Genomic DNA, 26,372 nt, shown 5'->3' with positions numbered 1-26,372 from the left:
TTAACAGAACAATGTTGAGGTTGAAGTGTTTTTGTATTTCACAAGACTAAGTCAATTTAAATTGGCCAAGTAAGTTTAACTCTTCTATGAGCTACAGATGATGGTCTTCCGATAGTCACTTTTGACAAATATTAAGCGGGAGCGCAAATGTCGATCATAACAGAGATAAATTTACTTTGCCAACCGGGCAGAAAAAAGAACCGTTATTTTACGGAGCACGCAAGAGAGCCCTTGCGCAAAATATGTAATTTATAAAGTGACCTGGCCTTAGTAGTCGTCATAATGTACCCAAAATTTTGGGATAGATGTGATGAATAAAAAAATGCAGAAAAAAATGGTCATTATTCTCTTCAAAAGCATATATTTTTACGAGCGCGTAGATTAATATAGAGAATACGGTATAAATTTTCAAAAAATTTACACGGATAAAAGAAATGACTACAGTATATTTAGGTTGCTCTAACTGTGTTTTAATTGTTCATTCTCTGTTCATATGAAAAGTAAGACTGGTTCGTCGAAATTTTCACTTTAAAACGTATTCTGAACGTAGTATTGTTTTACATTGTTCATTACTACTCAACACTACGGTCTTATAATCAACTAGATTACCAATCTCTTCTCCCGAAAATATCACGTGCATGTATATTACATAAGCAGGTGTAGGTAACAGCAGAGTTAAGTTGCTCTTCAACAGCTTCAGAATTTATCAAATAAACAATTTACATAAATTTTACAGTAAATTTATCATTTTTTGTGGCGATTAATTCAACGAGGAATCAGATGGAAGTTCAACCCACCCGCAGCGCCCCACTTTGGTGGAGTATGGGAACGGTTGGTGAGAAGTTGCAAGAAAGCAATGTACGCAGTGTTGGGGAACAGATCAGTCACCGAGGACGTTCTTTCAACAACGATTTGTATTGTTGAGCAGACATTGAACACAAGACCGTTGACTCCAGTCAGTTCAGACGTTAATGAATTAGAAGCATTGACCCCCAATCACTTCCTGCTTGGCAACAGGAACGTTTGCTTACCCTACCTACCGTGCGCAAAAGAATTTGTTGACCATCGAAAGCTCTTTCAACAAACTCAAGCATATGGAAATCTCATATGGGACAGATTTCCTAAACAACATCTTCCAAGGCTGAATAATCGACAAAAATGGCGATATACGTCGAACGAAAACCTTAATGAAGGTGATCTCGTTTGGTTGATCGAAGACAGCGACAAGTGTGGATATTACAACCTAGGTCGAGTTACGGAGACCATCGATGGGTCCGACGGTGTGATTCGATCAGCGATAGTTCGAACGAACGACGGAGTTTACAAGAGACCAGTAGTGAAGCTCGCCCCGGTACTACCTGGAAAGGATGTTTTCGCGATGGAAAACAGGGCCGGCGATGTGGCGGCTGAGCTTACTAACTCGATAACCAAATTGAATAGCGCTTCAAGGCCATTTCAAGCATTAAGGCTAGAATAGCATGACACGCGAAATTTAATGCTACATTCTACTAAAGCCATACGGATTTGTTCACCTTGTTCAAAATTTATATTTAGCAACTATTGTTAGTACACAATCTTCATACATGAAGTTGAACTGAAACTCAAACTCGAACTACGCTATTATTGCCACGTAGTCAAGTGTTCACAATCACACAAATTTAGCTCAAATGGAGCAAGAGATTCCCAACTTGGGTAGCCAGATTCGACAAATTTTGCGATTTTCATACTAATTCAGAGAGTGTAGGGCACCGTATACGGTATATCAAACCCCGAACTCAGTGTGTTTAGAGAATCTTACGACATAGTAATCTACAACCAATCAGAGACGCAATTTTGACATGTACAACAGTTTAAATAGAGCTTGAAAAACTACCAAAAATCTGTTGAAATTTGCATTTTTGGTTATATTTAACTGACATACAGTGCGTATTGAAGCACACTTTCTCGAGCGGTAAACTACTTGTTACTGTGTCTTGTTTCTGTAGATCATATTAGTGAATGTACAGCCTAACTTTACTCTGACTTATTGAAAATAGAATTGACTTTGAAATTCTCAAATTTTCACTTTGCGGAACGAAGTTCTAATAAGTAGAGTTGCAGAGCAGATAAACTGTTCTTGATTGGTAAATCTGAAAACTTGGTTACAAAGAAATCTAAAACTTTGTATTTTGCCCATGTATTAAGATTGGTTATGAAATATAACCTCCGGGTCTGATCAAAATAGTTCAAGTTATATTCATTATTCTTTCACCAGACAGTGGGCCTACCCAGCGTGCATAAGCACACAATTTATTTTGTTCTTAGCATTTGTGGTTAAGGAGATATCATTGAAAAACCTCTAATTTGAGACTAATTGGTTATTTGAAATTTTGGATTTTTGCTGAATTGAAGCAAAGTTATTTGTCATTCAACAAAGCTGAACGAACAGTCATTTGAAACTACTGAGTGTTAAGTAAAGCAACGGCATTCTACGAGGTAGCGGATAATACAGTTCACAAAAGTTAACTGCAAAAACACAATATCCGGACAGATTTGAAACCGCTAAAACGAACTGGGCTGTGTAAAGTTTTCTTTGACTTTGATAGGAGAGCAGCCGTTACATTTATGGTTACCGCCTAAATGCTCCGTCTACAAGTCAGTCGACCAACATCAGACGTAAGTTCAACTGGATCATAGCTAATGATATGAGTTTTCGGGCGCGAGAAAAAATGTTAGTTTGTTTGCTGTTTAAATCCATTGAAAAATTGAAACTAGAGTTTCCCTTAACATTGGTGTGATATGAATTTTTGAAATATTTAACGGGTGCGCTTTGCTAATAAATGATATAGAATGAAAAATGAGAGATATTTTGGGGACATTATTTGGAAAAATGCATATGTTAAATTATTGCGCAAGAGGGGTGTGTTGTTTGTTATTTTCACTCTCTTAAAATCGTCACTTACAAAGCCATTCTACCATGCCCATAGTTTTCTATTATGCCTTTCGCAGAAAATGCCTCATTTCTTGTAAGGTTTCAAAGATTTTTTGAAGAAAAGGATATAATCGCTAAAGATCTCTAAATTATTTGGCAAATTTAAAATGCAGCACTCTGCTCAGTAGAAGCATCATTAAGATTTCAAAAAACACTGCACGCAGAGCATAGTCTCTTGCGTCCTAAAAACAAAATGATTATGGAACTGCTAGCATTAGACAAAAATCTCTAAAACATTCGCTGAGCAGAAAGCAAAATTAACAGATCTTTTCAACCAAAAACTCGACAGATGTTGAAATGTTTTTTTTTGGTATACACCACAATCGAAAAAATGCAGATTACATGAACGAAATCTCAAAATCACAAAAGAAGTTTTTCAGCCCTGAATTCTTTGTCTTTTTCACTCATCGTTAATGATGAATAATAGTACAAAAACCCACATCTTTTCTCAGCTAATACAAAACTTTAGAGCATTAAAAATTAAATTGATTTCCAGTCTTGAGTTTCTTATGATATTATCTGCATAGTGACCTTAAGTCGTCCAATGTTTAAAGTATATAGTGAAGAATGGCAGTCGCAGTATTAGACTCTACTTACCTATATTAAAATATAACGTCATCAATTTAAAAAATTGCATTCCATCTGTCTTAAATATGCATTGCACAAATTTCCAGGAACAAAAAAAAAACGAAATATTATAGAAACTTCGCAATGATAATATTACTCAGGTTAAGCAAATAATACGTCTACAATTCAGAACCCAAAACATGAATTACTTGTTTTCGTTTTTGTCGAGTGCAAAACCAACCCATGCATGCAACAATAATTTGGAGTTTTTGATTTCTAGGTTTCCATAGATCAGATGAGTCCTTAACCACTTTTTCAACTGGGAATAAAACAGACTTCTCCGTAAAACATTTCCTCATTAATAATTTTCTTGTTTCCAAGATCACTTTACTTCTTTTTGACATCGGTTGATTTCAAAAATAATAGTGAGAAGGCTGATCTTGGTCAAGTGTTGGATTGCTTGAGCTGCAGGTGTATTCCATGAGTGTATTCGTTGTATTCGATTATTTTCAGAAAGCATATTTGGAAAGTTTATAAGTGAGAAATCTTGGAAATAGGGCAAGATTGAAAAAATAAGAGTTCATTAGCACTTTTCTGGTTTAAACAGAAAAATTTAAGATCAGGAAAAATTTGCATGCGAATGTCGAAAACAATATCTTTCTTGAAATTGTTTTCGGTAATTGTTTCTATACATATAATTTTTCCTCACTGTTCTCTGGTATTTATGTTTCATTAAAAATCAAACAGTAAAAGGTCACGTCAATTTTAAAAAAAACTTGAAAAAACTCCCTACCAAAGAGCTTGAAGTTGCCATGATTATCAAATTTTTTCATCAACAATTTCTATTTTCATGGTATTTGGTAAAATTATTCCAGCCAAATTTAAAACTGGATCGTGAGTCAAACTGGATGGCAAAGATTTCATTGGTTGGCTATTCTCCTAATAAAAACAAAATAGATAAGAAGAAAAACAATAACTTTTTTGCTTGCTACTTCTAGCTTGAGGAGAGAACAAAAAAAACTTTTTGCAGCATAACTGAACTCACATTCATATTGACTACGACGCTTGCGCCATTCAAACGCCTTCAATTGCACTAGCAGTCCGATCTATTGAATATTCTGAGAGGTGTCTACCAACAATGTATGTGTTGCTATATATCACGCTGTGTTTTTTGTTTGAATATTATATCAAAATGTGGGAATATATATGCAAGACTCTCTTTTTTCGTCAATCTTGTTCTCAATATTTGTTTATTTATCCTAGATGACAAAAATAAAACTATTTTGTAGCCTTTAGAGATTAATTTTATTTCTTATAAAAAACTACAAATTATACTGCAGGTTGAGAGAGGCGAGCTCATTATTTAAAAGTTTGAATGGAAAATCGGAAAAGAAGGAGGGCCGAGTCTGTCTTTAAGCAATACATTTGCTAGAAATTTTGAAGAACTTCTATGATTTAACTTCTAAAGTTTCAACACTATAGAGTACCTTTCAGTTAACATTTCTGACAATTTTGCTAAAAAACCTATGCACACAAACATCCATAGACCTTATCTGCGAGAAAACTATGGAAAAAATATTTCCGGAGAAGAAGAAAAAACAGTAAAAGTAGAAATAATGCATAGCACATAGGCGGTTTCTCTGTCTTCTCGGGCAAAACATTTTACATGCAAGTTTTGACATCTGAATAAAAACCGTTTGATTCAACGGAATACGGGAAGTCAAATTATTATAGCTTTCTGAGATAAGAAATAGCGAAATTGAATATTTAACAAAGTTAAAGTCTTTTGAACTTGAAAATTTATGTGCTCGTTTATTTACGCAAAACGTCAGACGAGACTGACTTTTTTCATTTAAATTCTGATTGATTGATTTTTTCACAGCTGACCATGGGAGCTTTGAGACAAGGATTACAGAAAACATAAATTTGTCATAAAAACTCATTGCTTCAGGCGGCTTTCCAATTCAAACATTCTTCTGGCCTCTTATTGGTAACCAGTTTCTTTCAACAGAAAAAACGGAAAAAATTAAAACAGAATTGCATATTTTCGTTTTCAAGAGACAGCCATAAACAACCGGCATCTACTTCAGGAAAGATCGTAAAAAATTAATTTCCCAGCACGTTAGATTGAAATGAATTTTATACTTGAATTTAGGTATACTGCAAATAGATTCACTTGAATTTAGATTTATATTAACCTTGTTATTTGTGACCCTCAAATGTTTTTAATTGAGTTTGTTTGCCGTTCGATTTAATCAAAATTCTATTGGAGTCCGTTTTGTTTTGGAATAAAATGGCAAAAACAAGTGTATTTCCTAGAGATATAGAAAAAGTTTTTTTTGTTCAAAGTAGCCAATAAAAATTTGCCAAAGACCAGTCACTCTGTTAATTAGGGTTTTATGCGAGTATGATTTGATGTGAACAGATTAAATATGGGGAATTGGTAGCAATAACTCTTAAAGTTCATCTCACGTTTGCTTGGCTGACTTTAAACATGTTTACTCCCATCAAGTCAAAATTGACTCAGTCATTGAATTAGATAATCCAACTGCGTGAGTTAAAAAATTTATAAAAAAGATCAGTTGTTTACTAAGGAAAATTACTCTAGTTTAATGTTTGTTTTCTTCAATATGTCTGGTAAAAACTAAAGAAATGAAAAGTTCTTTTGTTAAGGAAAATGGTAGAAAATTTTGAAATTGCTGAAAAATAGTTAACATAAATTTTTTTAAAAAAATTGAAACAAACTTCTTACCAAAGATATGAAATTTTCCATAATCATCAACTCGAAGTTTTGGTTCCTTGATGTTCTCAAATTTATTTGAGACATATTGAAAACTGGCTGGCAAGGATTTCATCGGTTGGTCATTCTTCTAACGAAAGCAATATTGATCGAAAAAAGAGTAGCCTATTTGTTTGTGCTTCTAGCGTTTAAACTGATCTCTGTTTATGCAACTTCTGTCTGTGTTTGTTTCTGTTAAACTTATTTGCTCCTGAATTATATTCTCAAATCTTTAGAAATCTGAGAAGCTTGTTTATCTTGTAAAATAAAAACTATGCTTATGATTTAACATCCGTTACTGATAATTCTGATTATTTCAGTTTCAATATTAAAGAAAGCTGTGGTCGAAGTTCCTTCCTTTGGAAAACTGCTTCAATTTTGTCTTTCAACCAAAAAAAAATTTTGACAAACTTGAAACACTGGTGATCCACTGATGTCTTATAGTGGAATAGTAGTGAATGACTGATGGAGAGTAGCGGACGCCCAATCTGGGTATTAACAAAATGGCACTACAGCCATGGGTGGGGGGGGGGGGTTGATGGAGTGCGTAAAAGATAAAAATTGTGAACCGAACCAGATTGGGGGTGTAAAAAGTGTATAATCTACGAAGTTCGAGAGGGGTGAAACAAGTTAGGTCCTCAATCTTTCCCGGGATCTATTCTGCCCCCCCAGCATAGTGAGCATAAATCTTTTATGACCCACAGGCGCACGTGCTAGTTTCTTACACAGTAACGTGCTATATAACAACATCTAATTTGTAGCTTGGGTTCATAAAAAACACTGAGGGGCCGAACTCGAATACATCCTTTTTCCGCGTGTGCCCCAACTTAGAAGGTGCGTATATCATTTCACCCCCAGGCACATGTGTAAAACTTCCTGGATCTATTCTGTTTCGCCCCCGCCCCCAGTGTTACATATAGCGACAGAATAATTGGAAATTGGATCTATTCTGTTCCACCCCCCAGCGTTTTTTACATCCCCAGTTACAAATTATATGTTGTTATATAGCACGTTACTGTGTAACAAAAATAGCACGTGCACCTGGAGCGCGTAAAAAATATAAGCCCACTAAGCTGTGGGGGGAAGGGCAAAACAGAATAGATCCAACTTCCTTATGATGCTTTAACACTTAGTTACACATTTTCTAAAACGGCAGTGGCATAAACTAATTGGGGGTTCTCTTCTGTTTCGCAACTCCTGGAGCCGTTTCGAATGGAGTTATTGGACCTTTTCTGTTTGTGCCCCCCCCCCCCCCCCAGCTTAGTGTGCGCATATTTTTTGCACCCCCGACGCACGTGCCATATTTCTACATGATTATGTACTATGTAACGGCACGTGCTCTGTAACTGGGGGGCGCATAACGTACTGGGGGGGGGGGCAAACGGAAAAGATCCGAGTTATTATATAGCTTATTACCATGTGAAAAATGGCCTGTGCTCCTGGTGGTTGCAGATAATATGCACACCCCACTCAGCTGGGAGAGCATACGTTTTTTTCAATTACAAAAAAAACTGTTTTAACAGCGTTATAACCCATTCCTTGTGGACTTATAGAGCAATTTTTGTTGAAACCATATACCATCATGGGGCTAAATATAAGGATCTATTCTGTTCGGTCCCTTCCCCTCATTATAAATTATCCCAGGTTGATGTCTCCCATCCGGATGTGACCTCTGATCATCCGAAGTCCAACTCACACGGTGTGTTCCCAGACCATAATTACATGGTCTGGGTTTTGTTTCCGGATGGGAATGGTCTGATCACAGAGGTTACTTCCGGAAAAGTTGTATTAAAAAAATGCAAGAGTAGTCCTGAATGATCAGCAACCTCGTAATATTAAAAAAGATATAATACTATAAGGTATGTCGAACATGCTGTCCATTGAGGATCACCTAAAGGATAGACAATCAGTTTACTGATAAAAGATAAGCATGCCATATCTGAGGATAATTGTTTTTGTAACTTTTAACTTAGAAGTATTATAAATTATTGATTTCAATCTATGTGTCCTTCTATAGGTAAACTTTGAATTTCAAGTGTTGACTCTGTCTTGTGAGTTAATGGGTACTTGTCGTCTATTTTGATGTTTAGGGTGAAGATTCCTATCATTTTTTTTATCCTCATATATTTAGAGTATGAAACACCTAAACAATTTGATCCAGCTTCTATAAACAGTTATATTTTTTGTTGGAAAAGGAACAAACACAAAATTTCAACAGCAGCGCTTTCTAATCGGGTCAAAAAATTGTGATCCAATTAAACTCACAATCAGAGTATAAGAAGTATGAAAAACAAAATTTTACTTCCAGCACCTCGAGATGAAAGTTTGGCCTTCGTCTCTTTTTAGTTTCAAATAATTGAAAAATCGAATAATGTTTTTGTTTAAAATAGAATCTGATTTCGTTGGGTTAAAGAGTTGTTGGAATGAAACCGAAATCAGCGTCAGAACTGTTTCATTTGTGGGATTTTTGACACACAAATAAACTTATGTCCAGCTTCTCTCGAAGAATTCAGAATTTGGTCTTTCTTTTGGCTGCAAATTAGCGGGGAAATTTCCTAAAATTAGTCCATTTTCATCGATTCAATGATTTGTTGGGGCGTATTAAACTCATTGCCATTTTCTGTTTAAGTGTGGGGATATTAAGCTTGGGTGCTGCTGGTTCAGGTAATGTAGAAAAATTTGTTGCGGTGAATTTTTGTACGACCATCGCTGAATTTTTCACCGCATTTGGGAGCTCTGAAAATTTTTATCACCGCATTCTGACGGTAGCGCTGAAAAAAAATTTTTTCACCGCTCCGTGGTAGCGCTTAATTTTTTTTTCACCGCTTAAGCGGTGAAAGAAAATTTTTCACCGCTACGAGCAGAATGCGGTGAAAAAAAATTTCAGCGCAACCACGAAGCGGTGAAAAAAATTTCACCGCTAAAATCGCAAATCTTACAAAAATTCACCGCTAAATTCAGCGCTAATCTTACAAAAATTCACCGCTATGAACGTATTGAACGCTAAAAGATGCGGGCGCTTTGCGGTGAAAAAAGTTTTTTTCGCCGCTAATCACCGCTAAACTTACTTTATTTTTTAACCAAACCTCGACTCGGGTTACTATGTAAAAAAAGAGTTAGCTTTTTAGCCTTAATCGAAAATTGCCCAATAGCTCTGAATTCAGTTCAAAGCTGCGTTTTAAACAGACGAAATCTAATAAACAAGTCACGTGCTAAATCATAAAGAACCATGCGATAAAATAACACGGTGACGTTGTCGTTTCTTCAAATCAAGGTTAGCACGCTTTAGAAGAAACACAAATAATTTGGCAATATAAAATAAAACAAACAAAACAAAAAGAAGAATTGAATTCGAATTGAATGAAGATTATTTTTAAGTCTCTTCGTGTCATCAGGGACCTGCTCTTGTTTGTTTGTTGTCCAGTCGAAGGAGGAAACGAACCATTCAGGCAATTTTTTGGGTCTTTCCCATCATTATAGCCCCCCATGAAGTTTTAGCCCCCATTATGGTATATTTACTATGATGTGGGGGAGGAGGGGAGGGCTATATGTTATCTGACCACTAAGCGGGGCGGGGGAGTCTATAATGGGAAAGACCCAATTTTTCTTAAATTCAAAGTCTTAAACTTTACTTAACGTATATATTTTATCAGTTGATCTTGTCAGTTCCTTCCCTTGAAAATGAAGGGTAAAAAAGTACTACTTTTTTTCACCCCGGTTCATTCACAACCCCCTCCCCCACTTTTTATCCCAAATCTTTCCACCCCCCAACCCCAAACGATATTTTCCGTTTGTGCTGTACGTGCTCTATAACTGGGGGTACATAACGTACTGGGGGGAGGGCAAAAATTGGAAAAATCCGAGAATTTATTGACAGTTCCTTCTGAGTACTGTTTACAACGGTTTTACGACAATAAATGAAAAGACAAATGGTCGAAACGGGAATTTAAAACGGTAGATACAAAACAAAATTAGGGTTTTTCCCATTATAGTCCCCCATAAAATTATAGCCTCAACATTATGCATAATTACCATAAATAGCAGGGCTATAAGTTATCTGACCACTACTCTGGGGGGCTATAATGGGAAAGGGCCCAAAATTATTTATGTTTCGTTTTGGACAATGAAATTGAAGCAATCACTTTTAGTGCTGCATATTGCATGTTCGATGATGATAAAATTGTTTGTTTTGATAATTTCATTTCAAATCCCACAGGCCGTTGAGGCATGACCGTAGTACTCCCGGTAGAGCCAAACAGGCATAGTGCTGAATGCCATGAAATGAGATTTAAAGCCGAATTTTCCCCGTGCTCTGATTGGTTGACCTATAAATCATTAATTTAAAGGCCGTTTCTTGAGAAAATTTACTTACATAGCGTAACGATGGACTATCCGTGGTGGCAAATTCCCTCTGCCCCCGTAAAGTGGAGGTGCTGCCATGCACGGAGAAGCCGAGGGGGGCGCAACCTAACTGCACACTTTAGATTATCAGGCAACGGCAACTGATTGATTCGCCAATTTTTAAATTTTTTGTACTTTAATTAACACCGGATTTTATCCATTTTGCCCCCCCCCCCTGCTTAGTGGGTGCATGTTGTTTGCACCCCCCCCCCCCCCCCCCAGACACCCTAGGCGCAATGCCCCCAGACGAAATAATTTTACATGACTAACTATGTGATGAAACGTGCTCTTTAAATGGGGTTGCATAACGTACTGGCGGCACAAACAGAAAAGGTCCTTAAAACCAATCAGATTCTTTAGCTAATCAAATTTAAGTCTTGGCTCTGATTCTCCTTTTTCTCATTCGCATCTGCACCATTTGGCACCATTATCCATGCTCCGCCATAGTAAACGCTTGCAAGGCATAACCACATGCGGTAAAATTCATGTCAAGCCTTAAATGACTATTATTTTCAGCCAAGGAGAATAAAAACTGTTTTTTCGCATCAGTTCAGTTTCGCCCCCACTTTATGGGCGCATATTATTTGCAGGCACATACGCATGTGTCAGATTTTTACATAATGATTTCAGTCAAAACAATGTATGAAAGAAGTTAAGAGTTCATCAGTACCTTTCTGATTTAAACAGAAAAAAATAAGATCAGAAAAAGTTTTCTTGCTCATAGCAAAGACCAAAAAATTTAAGCCAGCTGGATTTTTGGGCCAATTCAGTTTGAACCTTCGGCTCTGATTCTTTTTTTCTCATCCGACTCTGCGCCAGTTTGTTTCTGATTCCTAGCTCCACCATGGTCATCACTTGCGAGGAATGACCAGATGCGTTAATTTCATGTCAGCTCGTAACTGACTATTATTTCCAGCCAGTGAAAATATAGAATATTTTTCAGATCAATTCAGTTTCGACAACCCGCACCTTATTAGGCATTTTTATTTCACACCCCTGACTATTTTTACATATTAGCATGCTCTATAACAACATATAATTTGTTATTGGGTGCATAAAAACACTGTGGGACCGAAACAGGTTTTTTTGAGCCAAATTTCCCAGTAGAATCTACTGTCCCAACATTTTCATTTTCGAACTGTTATCCTTTCGATCTATTTTCCCGTCACTCTTTGCAACATTGAAGCAAAGACTCACTCTAGAATGGGTGAAAATAGGGGTTCTGGTTGATTTTCCCCCTATATTCTTACCCCCACGAAATTATTACATCCGATCCGCCTTTTGGCATGTTTGCCATGATGAGGGCTCAGTAATAAGGTAGTTTTAAATGCCTCGGGGGAGTACAGGAGGAAAAAAACAAAAAGTGTTACGAGTCCCAACGAAATCAAAGCTCAAAAAATACTCTGCCTATGAAAAAATCCATGTTAAAGTTAAGCTTTTTATGAAAACGATTTTTTTCGAAACATGAAAATAACGTGCTCGATCCCAATTTGCTATGAAAAGCCCTTCCCATGATAAAACTTTGCCAGAACTTTAACTAAACTCTGGACCGTGTAATTAAAGTCAATACCCCCTTGCCTCCTATATCTTAAGGTCGAGGTCTGAACGATGGTGTATTGGGAAATACCCTGGTTGAGTTGCCATCCGGAAACGACCTCTGATCAGACCATCCCATACCAAAGTGTCCACTGATCAGACTGAAGAGCGTTAGAAACACCGTGTCCGCTCAGCGTGCGCTCAAAGTTGTCTCTGATCAGACCATGCCAGACGGAAATAACCTCTGATCAGACCGAAATCAGACCATTGTCCAGACAATTGTGCTCTGAAAGTTACTTCTGGTCAGACTATTATGCACTCGAAAGTCACTCCTGATCAGACTCTAGTGCGCTCAAAATCGAATCTGATCAGATTCAATTGCGCGCAAAACATTGTGATCAGTGAAAGGTTTTCACTATGAACGAATCTCTTTAATTCTGCTATAATATGCTCATTTGGTAAAAATTGATGTTTGCAGTATTAAATTCGTCTGACAAAAAGCCAATTCTAAAACTATTGCTAATAAAAATCAAGCCCAACTTCCGAGAAAAAATATTTGGCATACCATTAGTGCATATTTGTGACTCAATGGATGAACTTATACAGCTTTTCATAAGAAACGTCGTGGTCTCCAGTTAATAAAAATTTCCTCTTAAGAAGACCGGCATTTGCTATCAGCTGGACCCCATTGGTTCTGATAAGAGGCAGCAAACTCTAGGTGTGTCTCTGAGTAGAATGTTGATTTTTGTTGCCCCTTGGCAGAGCCAACATCTCTCATTTAAAAAATACAAAAAAAATCGAAGGAAAACAATGTGCTCAAAATGGTCTCTGATCAGACCCAATTGAGCTCAAAATGTTCTCTGATCAGACTAATGTGCGCTTGAATCCGCCTCTGATCAGATCAAACCAGACGAAAATGACCTCTGATCAGACCATTACCTCTGATCATACTTAAGCGCGCTCGAACTAAATCCCAGACCCTTCCATTTTGGTCTGGAAACACACCGTGTGCGTTGGAATTGGGACTGATTAGAGGTCACTTCCGTCTGGGACTCAACCTGGGTACTCTAGAAAAGAACCCAATGTTTTCAGTGAGAAAAGGACTCCATCAGAGAGTGGTGGGACTTCATCAAACTCTTCACAGCACAGACCAGAAGGATCAGAGGGTAGTAGAGGCAGTGGCCCTGGATCATACACTACTCGCAGCTCAGACAAACAACGTCTCCTAGAAATGGTTGCTTTATTTAAATTATTTGCCTTTTTGCCTATTGCTGGTTTTATGTGCAGGGTATTTTATATTGTCTGCACCATTTATGAACGCAAGTGGAAATTTATCTGATTATATATAAACCCCAGCTACGTTAGTAATGCACGTTAAGCAAAGGGGGCATTTAGCATTTTTGCCCCCCCCATTGATAAACCACCATATCAAGCTAACTTTTATCAAGCACTGTTTAGTTTCAAATAAATAAATTTTCATGCTCTTCTATCGAATCAACAAGACAGCTGTACTAGAAATAACTTTCTGAGAAACTAATTTGAGAAGTTTAGATGTTATCAACCAATTGAAATACAGCTCAACCCCGGGTTGAAGTTTCTTTGATTTCATACAAGGATCATATATGATTTCATACTGTCCATACTTGATTTCTTAGTACGATCCTTGTATGAAACCAAAGAAATCATATATGATACTTGTATGATTACCAAGAAATCATATATGATCTTAGTACGAATGACAAGAATCAGACATCTATTTTTTGAAAATCCTCAACCATTTATGTTTTTCTGTTTTTATTCGGTAGGGCATCGCCTATATGATACCCCGGCATCACATTGTGATCCGCCAAAAGACCCTAACGTACAATATCAATTGCAATTTGGGCACAAAATAAAAAGGTAAGTCCAAACAGATAACAAAGTTTTTGACATACTCTGAAGCCAGTTTATACATACAAATGCTCATTTATAAAAAAAAATTAATCGAGAAAAAAATTGCATATCACGTCAACTTCGTTTTCTGAATACGCTTAAACCACAAAGTTGTTCTTTTAGCGCACACAAAGAATCAAATGTGGATTGCAAATGCGATATAATAATTTAATAAGTCCTCTTACTACATTATACGGGAGTTTGTGGCACCAGTCAATGTACTATGTGTCATATATGACCTTGTGTGATATCCAAGAAATTTTTTCAACTTCAATGGAAAATCAAAATTATACAGTTTTTAGTCTTTGAATTTTTTTGTATGATCCCTGTATGATTTCTAGGAAATCATATATGGTCCTTGTATGACTACCAACAATTCATACAAATCATATATGACCTAGTATGATTACTAAGAATCATATATGACCTAGTACGAAATCAAAGAAAGTTGTATGATCGTTGACCCGGGACTGGAACAAACTCTCTCCATTGTATCAGGATCTTACAAGATAATCATTTTTGCCAGAATATTGCAGGATAACATTTTTTTAGTTAGAATCTTGCAGGATAACCATTTTTTCTGTCAGATGATAATTTTTTGCATATTCTGCAAGTTAAACCGTTTTCTTACAGGATATTAAAAAATTATCTTTTTTTTCTGCCCGACTTTGGAAGATAATAATTTGTCTGTCAGAATCTGACAAAATCCTGTAAGATGACCATCCGGTCTCGACTAGGGTATGACACAGTGCTGGAACTTCTGGAATACTTTCTCATTGGTCCTAAAACCAATTATACATGTTTGAGCTGTCTCCAATAAAGATAATGGTTGGCTATTAATTACACATAAAAAAGAGAGATTGGTATAAAGTCCCATAATCTGGATAAATTTGTATATTTAACTGGTTAATTTGTATACTTTTCATTAGTTTTTGACTATAGGCTATTTACTAATTGCACAGAAATGTGGTCGACAACCAACTGAATATATTCCAGGCGAAATCACTAAAGAACCAGACTTGGGTGATAGAAAGTTATCCCTGGTTCACCCACGCTGCCATGGAGAAAAAGAGACAAAAAAGTACTGCGGGGACAGAAGGCAAGGCCATGAAGTGGGTGGACGTCGAGAACAATTGCAGCTCAAGTTGCCATGCTGAACGACTGAACGAGAGTGAAGACCACGAGTTTTTCACGATTAAAAGAGAGTGGGGCAAACACAGTCTACCCGACACATTTCTTGTTCCGTCTTCGAACGAACAGGAAAATGCCAAAGGAACAGTTTCTAGTTCTACACGGCATCTATCAACACCCACCGTTACCAGGGTTCAAGTGGATAGTTTAAGGATATAGGAATTTCTTTCAAAATGGCTCTTAATTACGTAAATCTTGTATCGTTCGGATCCCCCCATAAGATAATAATCCATAAGATTAATTCTCAAATGCTCAAGGGTGGCAAAAATAAAATTAGGGTAAATACGGCAAGTTGACCCTGTAGCGACCCCTATTCATGGTTTAAGTTTTCCATTTTGTTTTGGGGGTCATAAATTTGAATCATCTATAAATTTTTATTTGCCTCCAATCTGAGGAGGAGAAGTTAACTCCATTTTGACAAAAAAAGACTGATACTTTCCCCAAAATCGAAGCATTTTTAGAGATAAAATAGATACCTCCTGGGGTTCTCAGAGTCCCTTGGCCAACGCCGAGGTGAGGTGTCAGGCACAAACAACATCTCATGTGATTAAATCATCTTGGATTGCACAAGAGGGGTAAATGGGGAACCCAAAATTTATAATCACACAAGGGCTTCTGACGCACCAAATTCAGTACATTGGTCTGACAATTTATAGACAAAGTTCAACTCAGATTTATCAGAGATTGTTTCGATCAACAACGCGTTAACTTCAATGCATTTTTGGTTTTTGCTATCAATATAGTTTTTTTAGATCGTAGAACGTTCTTGAGAACAGAAACTAGAAACTTGTTTTCCATAGTTCTGCAAGAAAAGGCCAGACGCGTGTCTTGGGTGTCCACAAATGAGTCCGAGGACTACACGAAACTGTTTTATGACATGTCCGAGATAAACACGACAACTGATGACTACGCTGAGGCTGTGGTGGAGGGGAGCGCCAATAGGAAGTGCTCTACAGCTCGAGGCGACACCAGTTTCGATTCGTCCTCCAATCGCATTCAGAGTTTGAATGTCAAACGTCTCGTAGAAATCGCAAAGCCTAAAATCAAAAGGGAGGCATTTTGTTTTTTTAATGATAATCAAATTCAATTTTATCTCATAAGTGAATGAAGTTTTCAGTTACAATTTCATCATTTTAAAAGTAATAGTTACTTATAATGGTAGATTTTATCCCCCTCTCCCTGAAATGAGTTATTGGACTACTGATATAGCGCAGTATAAAACCCGCACATTTATAGTTCGAAAAAAAGTGTGTTCGAAACTATTGTTGATACACTTTGCTCCAATTTTTAACCGTAAATTTGATTCGAAAAATGTTTTTCTTATCACAATTTCTACAAAATTGTTTTTCTATGTGTCAAGATTTATCAAGATGTTAGCGGGTTACGCCAAGAGAACTGCTTGATATGTATTAATAAGATCTTGTCGAGATCTTACCAAGGTGTTCCAAGAAATTTTTATCTATCAAGATCTTGGCAAGATGTTCCAAGTTTTGCAAGAGTTTTCAAGATCTTGCATGACACGGCAAGGTTTATCAAGTTTCGCTTCGTAATCTCACATTGTTAAATATAATGTTCACAAAGTAAAAATTTAAAATGATGTTGAAAAGGATTCGTCGTTAAGTGTTTCGGAGGCAGATAAATATATTTCCAGTGAAAATTTTAATCGAAAAAAGAAAATTAGTCAAGGAAGAAAAAACTTCTACTTGGGCTTAAAAAGACGCAAATCGGCTTCAACACGGATTAAAATCAGGTTCACTTGAAACAAAAACTGCGCTTTTCAAATTTCACATAGAAATAACATTTCCTAATATCTGCATCCTCCAAATGTTTTTGTTTCATTGTAATCAGTGTGCCTTGAAAACAAATTATAGACTCACAGTCATTTCACTAGTACATTGGTGAAATTTCATTACTGCCGCAGAATGCTTTATAAAAACTTTGCTACGCAAAAATTTAGTTCTTATAACTAGATAAAAAATAAAATTTTTATACATAACTTATTCTGTCCTTCCACAGTTTGCTTTTTAAACTAAGTACACACATAGTTAAGTGTACAGAAATCATTTGGAATTTAAAAGTTCATCTAATCTTAATACCATACCATATTTTTAGTGGGCTACTTGACAATTTATCCAATGCCGAATAGCAAATGCCATAATAGCAAAATTACCCAATGTACCAAAATAGCAAATGCCATAATACAAATTATTCCCCCTGATGTTTTGGTTCAATAATCTGATTCGGGCGTGATTGATTCAAATCGAATCTAATTGTCCACGGAGGCGTGGCATTGAAACATAGTGAAATGAGATAATTTCATAATAATACATAAAATTTACTGATAAATAAAAATGAAAAACTTATTACATACTAATTTATCTCAGTTAGATGCTTTTATACTAAATTTTAGGTCTGATAATCTTAATAATAGGGTAATACCTTGGGTAAATTTTTGGTATTGTTCCTTTTTGAGCATTGGACGTTATGTCCTGACACCTTTTAAAGTCGACAGATTTGATCCAAATATGGGAAAAGGTTATCGGATTTAAAGTAGGATTGTGGTTATAGTACTGATTATATTTGGGTGTATTATTTGATTTTTTCATCAAAGGCCAGAAAAGATTTCAATCCAATTGATTGATGTCTGTTGTCTCAGATTCTAGCTTAGTTATAAACTGAACTACTTTAATATATTTGGACCATGCTGCAAACGACATTTTTTTGATCTGATGTTGATCATATTATGCGCTATCAAACCACATAGAGAGAAAAGAAGCCTTGAAAAAAACTGTTACCTAGTTTTTGAGGCTGGGATGAAGAAATAAGTGGAACCAAATGGACAGCTGCATTTTCTGCAAAATTATAGTTTTAGCTACAAAATTATCATATTGTTTTTCTGGCAACCAAATAAGATAATTTTATTAGCATTTGTAATGTTCTTTATATTAATTAGCAACATACTTTTTTGTTCTCAAGCCGAACACTGTGATTTATTGAAAATTTCAGGTAAATCTTTTTAAACTCTATTGTTCCCTCAATAAGTTAAATTTTTGAAATTTCTAGTTTATCTTTTTTTAACAAGAAGGACACAACAAAACTTCTCAGAGCCATTGATTTTGGATCCAGCGACATAAAAATTTTCAGAAAATATATATCTAAGTCTGAGTACCAAATATTTTGGGCCGCATTTTCTCATGAGAATTACAGAAGCAAAAATTGCACTAAGCGCAATTAGCTGCTTTGTCTGTTTACGTTTCTCATTTCGCTTTTCAAAAGAACCATTTTTAGTCAACGTTTATTTCTTTAGCCATGAGAAATCCAAAAAATGTGAGAGACAATTAAATATTTTGCGGATAAAAACTATTAAAAAAGTTTAGCGAAATAAATTGCTGAGCCCCGTAAAAACCTCGAGTAAACATTGTCAATTGCAGTTTATTTGCTGCTTTATAAAACAATGCTTCCTTTGTTCCAATAATAGTTAATAATTTTACAAAAATTTTTTAGTTCAATTATCTTTAAAAGAGAATTTGCCAACAAGAATTCCAACTTCACTAAATTTTAATAAAAATTTAGTTTGAGAATTCAGATATTGTAGAAAAAACCGAAGTGGCCAGTTAAAACCAAAATTTTAACGACAAGGCTTGTAAATTTGGGCTTTTTTATACAAAGTTTGCAATTTACAGCCGACAAATGACTTTTGATGCATTTTTGATGCATAGATAGATCTCTGCCGGAACATCCGTAAGTTCTCTTTTAGATAGCTGTGATGTGAATAACGGAGGAAGAAGTACATAAATGGATTTTATCTTTTTTTGTCGGAACGGCATCAATCCCAGCCACTCACCCAATTTTTCTTTTTTTGTGCTGCAATTTTCACTTTCTGAATAAATTTAACTATTTAATTTTGTTTGAATCGAGTTAATATAAATCAGCAAATGACTTTTATTCGATTTGAAATTGGGGCTATTACACAACGCCAGCTGTCAAGAAGGCCAAATATAAATAGATTATTAACAATTTTGGTGGCGTGGTTAAATTTCCAAGCATTTTGATTACAACACATCGAAAATTATGATAAAATTTTTAAATAGCTGGGCGCCGTTTATCACATGCGTGGTGTATTTGTCTTAGAGAGTTCTAATTTTAAAATTGTTCTCTTTATTGTTCAGGCTATCAAATATGATCCGCATTGTAGCCCTAATCTAAAATTTTCTGTAATATTTCTATTTACAACGGTTTTTTGCTAAAGTACTTTTTCAAGTGAGATATCCCACTATCTCTTCAAATAGTTTAATTAAAAAACTGGGAAAACAAAAAATATATAACACTTGATAAATTAATAAAAAAAACTGGGTACAACTTAGCCCGTCGAAAATTTTATCAATACGAAAGATTTTGCGTCGTTGCGCTTTAGCTCGGTTTGCCATTATGTCAATTAACGATTTCTAGGTTATTCTACTAACACGAAAACAAATATTGTTGAATCTAAACTTAAGTTTTTTAAAATTGAAAATCTTTATACTTTAAAAAAATAGTAATAACTAAACATATTGCAAAACTACAGTCCGCACAACCCCCGAAAAAAACTGATGAGTTTTGTTTAGTTGATGCTTTATAAAACAGAATGCTTCCTTTGAAAAGCCACCGAAAGCTTCACACTCGAACATCAGCATTGAGAAGAGTGCTAACTAGAAAACGAAAGAAGAGCCAAAAAATGAACTCAAGAGGCGAGGACGCCCAAGAAACTGGTCGAGAGGGGGGAGATGAAGCAGACGAAGATGTAGTAACTACAACATCAGCGTCAGAAAACTTAGCGGAGCCTCGGCTTGGAAAAGAGTACAGTGTGCATGGCTATTTTTACTCGACTGAGAGCGCGCCTGATTTAGCGTCAAAGGATAAATGTTAGTTTTGATTTCACACGATTCCAGCTAAACTAACCAGGAAATTTACTGTTTATGAAAGGTTTAGATCATCGAGGGGACGTTGAGATTCATTTTTAGGACGAGACTATCTGAATTGGCTGAAGAATTTTACTGGACTGATTTGCGAAAAAATTTTACTGCAAATTTGGATTATTGGCTTTGAAATATTTCCGCGAATGAGTCCAGGATAATCATTCAATCAAATCAGCCGGTCTATTCCTCATAAAATGGATTACTCCCCACCCGTCTACCCTTGGATGCTAGTCATAGATCATTCCAGTTTTCATAACTATGCTTTCCAAATCAGAAGCTGGCAACTCCCATCTTGGAAACAGAAATCGTGAAAAAATTTGAATCCGAAAATGTTTTTATGGTAGATTTTCAAAAATTGATCAAATTGGCGAAATGTAAGATTTGAAAGAAAAATTGGAGTTTAATTGCCAAATTGTATAGGAAATAGAAAATTTTTGCCTGCTTCGTTTACTAGCATTCCGAAATTTTTATCTATAAATCTAGAAAATTATATATTTTTAACTGTGTTGTTATCCATGCATCAATGAACTTCTTTGTTTCAGCTGAGTATGAGACAGGTTAAGATTCTCAATTTAAACTTGCATTCAGAGCCGATGTGTTACGTTTCCACTGCTAATCCTATTGCTAATTAATTGCTCTTGAACGAAGTCCATACCAATTATTGTAAACGTGCGTATCTTTTTTTAATGCAAAATTTTCGCTTGGCAATTTTGACTTTTCTAGTGACTTTTACGCCATCTACTTTTTGCGTTTCGCGTGATCTAAAATTCTCTCTCAATCCCAATTTCAGCAGCTGAATTCAATTGGCGGCAACTTAATACTAAAAGTCAAATAAAAAGTGCGCCAAAACTGATGCCATTTTTCACTTTAAAACTTAATAGTGGCATGTGTTAAACTCTAATGTGGTTATTTGAAGCCGACTATTGAACTTCTTAGTCCCATTTAGGCTCCCCCCTCCCCCCGACTGAAGCAGGCTGCAATTGATTAGAGCTCCCACTAGTCGTTCAAGAGCAGTTCTTCCGACGTTTAGTCGGTTGTGTTTAATTTGGCATCGCACCATAAAATCAATAGTTTTGTAGTGCAACTGTCCTGTAACTCCTATTCATACTTTTCTGCAATTAAATTTATCTAAAAACAGATATTCAAAATTTCAATGCATATACAATGCACATGGTAATAATTTTATATAGGAAACTTTCTTTTTCTGTGTGTACATTCAGCAATACAAATCTTTGAACTTAATTTACATATTTGTTTCCCTAATATTCATTTTTTTGAAAGCCATGATCAAATGGAGCATATACTTCTTGATGAGATTTTTTTTAGTCATTGACGAGATATAAACTTTTGTGTTTTTTGTTGCTGACATTGGATGACACATAAAATTGCATATTATCAGATGTTCTGATCTCTTTAACCTTCTACTTTACTGAGAGCGGTTTAATTCTGTCCAAACAAAACAGTCATATTAACAAAAAACTGAGATTATCGAGTTAGCAGAGATGTTTTTGAGCGACACTGAATGCACTAGAAAGAGCATGATGACGAAACTACGGAAGAGTCACAAAGTTATGGACTAAAAAGTCAAAATATCCTTGACTTGCCTTATTGCTTTAATTTTTATTTTGTGAGACTGAAGTCTTTTCATGTATTTAGCTTCTTTCATCATTTCAATTCTTCTAACCTTCCTTAATAAATTTTCAATTTAAACAAAATTCATCCTCTTCCTGTATAATCCAACTTTGGTTCTCTGTATTTACAAATTTGTGTCATGGCTTTTACTTTTTGACAGTATATCAATTTTTGTTCAAATCTCGACTCATTGTGCATCAATTCTTTCGCGTTTTTTAGACCTCCCTTAATGGCTAAACAAATACTTTAAAAAGAAAACATTTTTAGACTTCAAATGGTACCCAAAAGATCCTTGTGAACGCGAGGTTATGTTTGACTGTTTAAAGATCTGATAAAGAGTTTTTTGGCGATTTCCCAATTATAATCGTTGCGCATCAGGAGATGATCAGCAGGGTTTAGAAATTGTAAATTTGATTCAAAGTTTGCTTTATTTACCCAATTTCGTAGATGATGGCTGTGTTTATGGAAATTATAGAGGCGGAACGTTTTTGTTTACATAATACAAATGGAATATGGCAGAGTCGAAGTATTTATAAAAAGTGCTTTTGAAAAGAGCACCAATGCCAATTGTTTCAAATGTAGTTGTATTTTTGTTCTTTACTTTTAAATATAGCTTCAACAGTTTCAGTTAATTTTCAGTATGACTGAGATGTTCTTGTGCTCCAGTTTTAGCTCAGTTAGAAAAAAAGTATTCATGAGCTTCAGTTGTCAATTATGTAATACTTAACTGAACTGTTCTCTGCGTAGTTTATCATCTTTTAGCAATATTTTATTCCAAAAATTTCAATTTCTTGCTTATACAGAGGACGGTCAGCTTTTGATACAAGTTTGAGCACGTTCTGTTTAAGACATATAACCGTTCGCAAAATTATATTTAACTTCGCACTTCAATTGGACTCGACCGCTAGTGGACAAAAATTAGAAAAGTTCTGTATGTTCTTTTCTAAAAGTAGGAAAATTGTTGGTACATCCCGTTTGAAATGACAAAAATGATCGGTTTTTAAAATTTGAATCTTGGTATATAGTGTAGTCGTAATTTTTGGTAGGGCTCTTTTCGCAGGAATTTCAAATGTTATCCTCGGAAAAGGCCTGAGCAATATTGAAATATTTTCTTTTGCTCGTTGGTAAAAATGGGACAAAATTCAATTTTGTAAATGTCAAGTTTAAAATTGTACCAAAGTTGTTGATCACTGGTGGGGAATGAATTCATCAGTTCACATTCAAGTTGTTGTGATATGATCATACAAAAACGCGCACATGTTCTATGATTTTTTGTAGTATGGAACTAAACATTCCATTGAATTCCTACGTTTCAAATTGAACAAACTAAAAATTTGCCAATTTTTAAAACTCTACATACTGACGATACCGAAGAAAAAACGATTTTGGTCGTTTTTCTCTAACAAAAATTGAACAAACTTCTGATTGCCTACATTTGAAAAGGACAATTTTTGGACCAGGAACAACAATTTCAGACTAACAGAGGCGTCAAAAGTGGATCATACAATTTTTTTTATATGCATACCATAAATAATATTTTTCTCATTCTGTAATTTTACATTAACCAAACCCGGATCACGTCAATTTTTTTATAAATTTAATTCCGAATAAATAGCATAAAAAGCTGTATTTCAAAAGTCTTGTTGTTGATCAGCTTAAATTTCTAAATTTGACTCTATTGAGATAATGTCGCCCTTGTCATGATTTTTCTACCCAATATTTGGTAAATGATAAAACTGCGCGGCTCTGAATGACTCAACCATATGTCAAAATTTAAAAAGGATCCTCGGAGTACACCTACGCAACGGATTCGGAGACTGGCGATACTGAACGGAGTCTTAAAAAGGCCTCTCAACAGTCGGATAGGCTGATGGCTGAGCAGGAAGCGAAAGAGAAGGGAAAACTGAATAGGAAGGCCAGTGAACCCCTGTACGATGAACCCGTAAGCTACGACTCTCGGAGCGCTTTTAAGGTTCCAAACAAGCATTACCTCTCTCTAAAATAATTAGCTAACTCATTACATTGACCTATAGGTCCTGCGTAACAAATCAAATGTATATCTAAATCCGTGAAATCCTTGTTATATAAAATCAATAGATATAAAATGATCAATTTTCGGGGGGGGGGGGGGTCGCTGGTTTTGCAAATTTGTCAAATTTGAAAAGGAAAGTTCTAAGTGTTGACCTTAAAATTGGGTCTTCACATTTTAACACATAGATAGAGAAACCTTTTGGAAAATAAGTATGAAAAATTAAGTGTTTTCCTCCTTGGTCGTTAAACTTTACACCGCAAAGGCAGACCCGAATTGCCTCAGTCAAATTTCACTGAGCGTACAACTAAATTCTGTTTTGCTATGTTAATACATGGGATATAAACGAATTTTGCGGAATTGGGTTATTTTCAAAAGCGAGGCTAGTGATATTGTACGTAACCGAATTTCGGGCGAAGGCAAAATCAACCAAAGTCATTTCACATCAGCTTTGCGGTGTAATTAATCGGCGACAAATGACTCAGAAAACAAAGACAAAAATTTTATGAATAGCTTGAGAAAACAAGCTGAATACAGAGAACTTGGTACAAAATTATGATGACTCGGTTTAAAAATCATGATTTACATAAAATGCTTAAATTGCCAAAATTAGTCGCTGAATGATGCGGGATATTTGGTTGTCAAAAACTTATTTTCACCGGAATTCCCGTCATTTATCTATTTGGTTATTTGGGCCTGGTGGCTAAAATGTCACCTTAAATTGAAAGGTAAATTTTTTCACAATCCAAAATTTTTCACTTTTTCACTTTTTCCATTTCAGTCAAATGCACGGGGCTGCTTTCTAAATTGTCATATCACGCCATGTTATTTAATTTTTTTTGTTGAGATCAAACAACTTCTTTTCGAGTAATATTTTTTCACCGCTTTCATATGGTGAACTGACAAAACAGTCTAAAAAAAACAGTCTCAGAGAAAACAATCCCAAAAATAGACAAAAAGCCCCAGACTGAAAGATGATCAAAATAACAAAAGCAAAACCTATTAGAGTAATCAGTCATATTATGATACTGGTACTTTTGAACAAGTTCTTGTAAATTTGCATCAATTTTTGCGTAATTTGTTTTCTTTGGTATCTTTACTTGCTGACCAGCTGTTATCTTCTCCACTTCTGTTTCTGAGTTTTTTGTTCGTCTTTGAGATTCTCAATCAGTTTTGGTAGCGATGGATGTTTTATTAAGCAGCTTTACACAATTACTGTTCAAGCATTCTAAGGACTTGTTTGTTCTTGGATAGCCCTTCCTTTTGCGCTAGCAGCAATTCCAACGTTCAATTGCAAATTGCGGTTTCTGCCTCTGAACAGTAGAGTTGTATGGGCTCATGTAATTATCTTCAAAGTAGTTGAAAATAAGTGGCTCACAAACCTCCGGGAAAGTTGACTGCAATTTCTCAAATGCAGTAATGATATCTTTCAACGAAAAGAACGCCGAGCAACGCATCATTCAGCTATGCTCTCGGAACTTCAAGTTATTTTTGTAATTTTATGCTTTGCCGGCTGACTGCACATGTCTCCACACGTTCTGACCAAGGTTAAAGAAGCAAAATTGAATTCGAAAGTTTTCATTCCACTGAAGGAATGCGTTTCGAACTGAAATTTCGATATCGATTGTTACCCATTTTCTTGATGTTTTCGGAAGACCTGATAGAAGACTTTTGCGAGAAGCTTAACTTAGTTGTAAGCTGGAATAGTCCGCTGTTTCTCTACTGATGTCTTTTTGGGCAGCAAATACTGCTTGGAGTGGAGTCTCGCCAGCCGTTGCTTTGTCTTTCAACACCGAGGAGAATTTCCTCTTTTCAATATCTGCTGGATCAATAAATGGCTACTAACTGTGATTACTTCTTCGATTTGTTCATTGCGTAGCCTGACTCAGTAAGTTGTCGGCGCCTAATATAGGGATGGACTTCAATGATGAGCAGTTCTATTTTTGGTTGTCTGAATGAATTCCATATTAACAATTTGCGACAAAATTATGACGCCAAACATCGTGAGGAACACTTTTATATGCTTTTAATTTTAAACAAAACCTTTCATTGAGTTTAACAACTTCTTTTGCAACCACTTTAAAGATAATTTGATTCAATTTAGCTTAATTGTCGATTAATTTTGGTTAAATAATGCGTTGAGTCACAATCTGTAAAGTTTCGGGACTGTTTTGTCTGGGACTGCTTTGTCTGGCACTATTTTGCAATTTAGGACTATTTTGTCTGGGACTATTTTCTCTGGGACTGTTTTGTCCGGCTGTATATTCCGTCCAAAGTTGGCAGTCGCTCCGCTTTTCTGGATTAATCTGTTGACATTGCCTGACAATCTCTGCTCAGCGTAGTTTTCCACTGGAACCTGCACTGTCAAGAGTGACTACA

At 35.7% G+C, this 26,372-nt stretch overlaps 1 protein-coding gene across 1 annotated transcript in view; it reads left to right on the top strand.

Annotated features, from left to right (window-relative positions):
* Positions 1-9,555: 9,555 nt before the first annotated feature.
* Positions 9,556-26,372, top strand: part of LOC142337993 (uncharacterized) — a 244,820-nt gene continuing 228,003 nt past the window's right edge. The window contains exons 1-8 of the mRNA XM_075387627.1: positions 9,556-9,591; positions 9,696-9,766; positions 13,347-13,488; positions 15,183-15,459; positions 16,178-16,427; positions 20,019-20,278; positions 20,875-20,889; positions 23,746-23,936. Of these exons, the coding sequence (XP_075243742.1) occupies positions 13,486-13,488; positions 15,183-15,459; positions 16,178-16,427; positions 20,019-20,278; positions 20,875-20,889; positions 23,746-23,936 (996 nt within the window). The 5' untranslated portion in view covers positions 9,556-9,591; positions 9,696-9,766; positions 13,347-13,485. The remainder of the gene's footprint in view (positions 9,592-9,695; positions 9,767-13,346; positions 13,489-15,182; positions 15,460-16,177; positions 16,428-20,018; positions 20,279-20,874; positions 20,890-23,745; positions 23,937-26,372) is intronic.

Source organism: Convolutriloba macropyga, chromosome 4, assembly GCF_964194025.1.
Source record: "Convolutriloba macropyga chromosome 4, txConMacr16.3, whole genome shotgun sequence".
Classification (NCBI taxonomy): Eukaryota; Metazoa; Xenacoelomorpha; order Acoela; family Convolutidae; genus Convolutriloba; species Convolutriloba macropyga.
The sequence above is the reverse complement of the archived record's forward strand: the minus strand, read 5'-3'. Positions and strand labels throughout refer to the sequence as shown.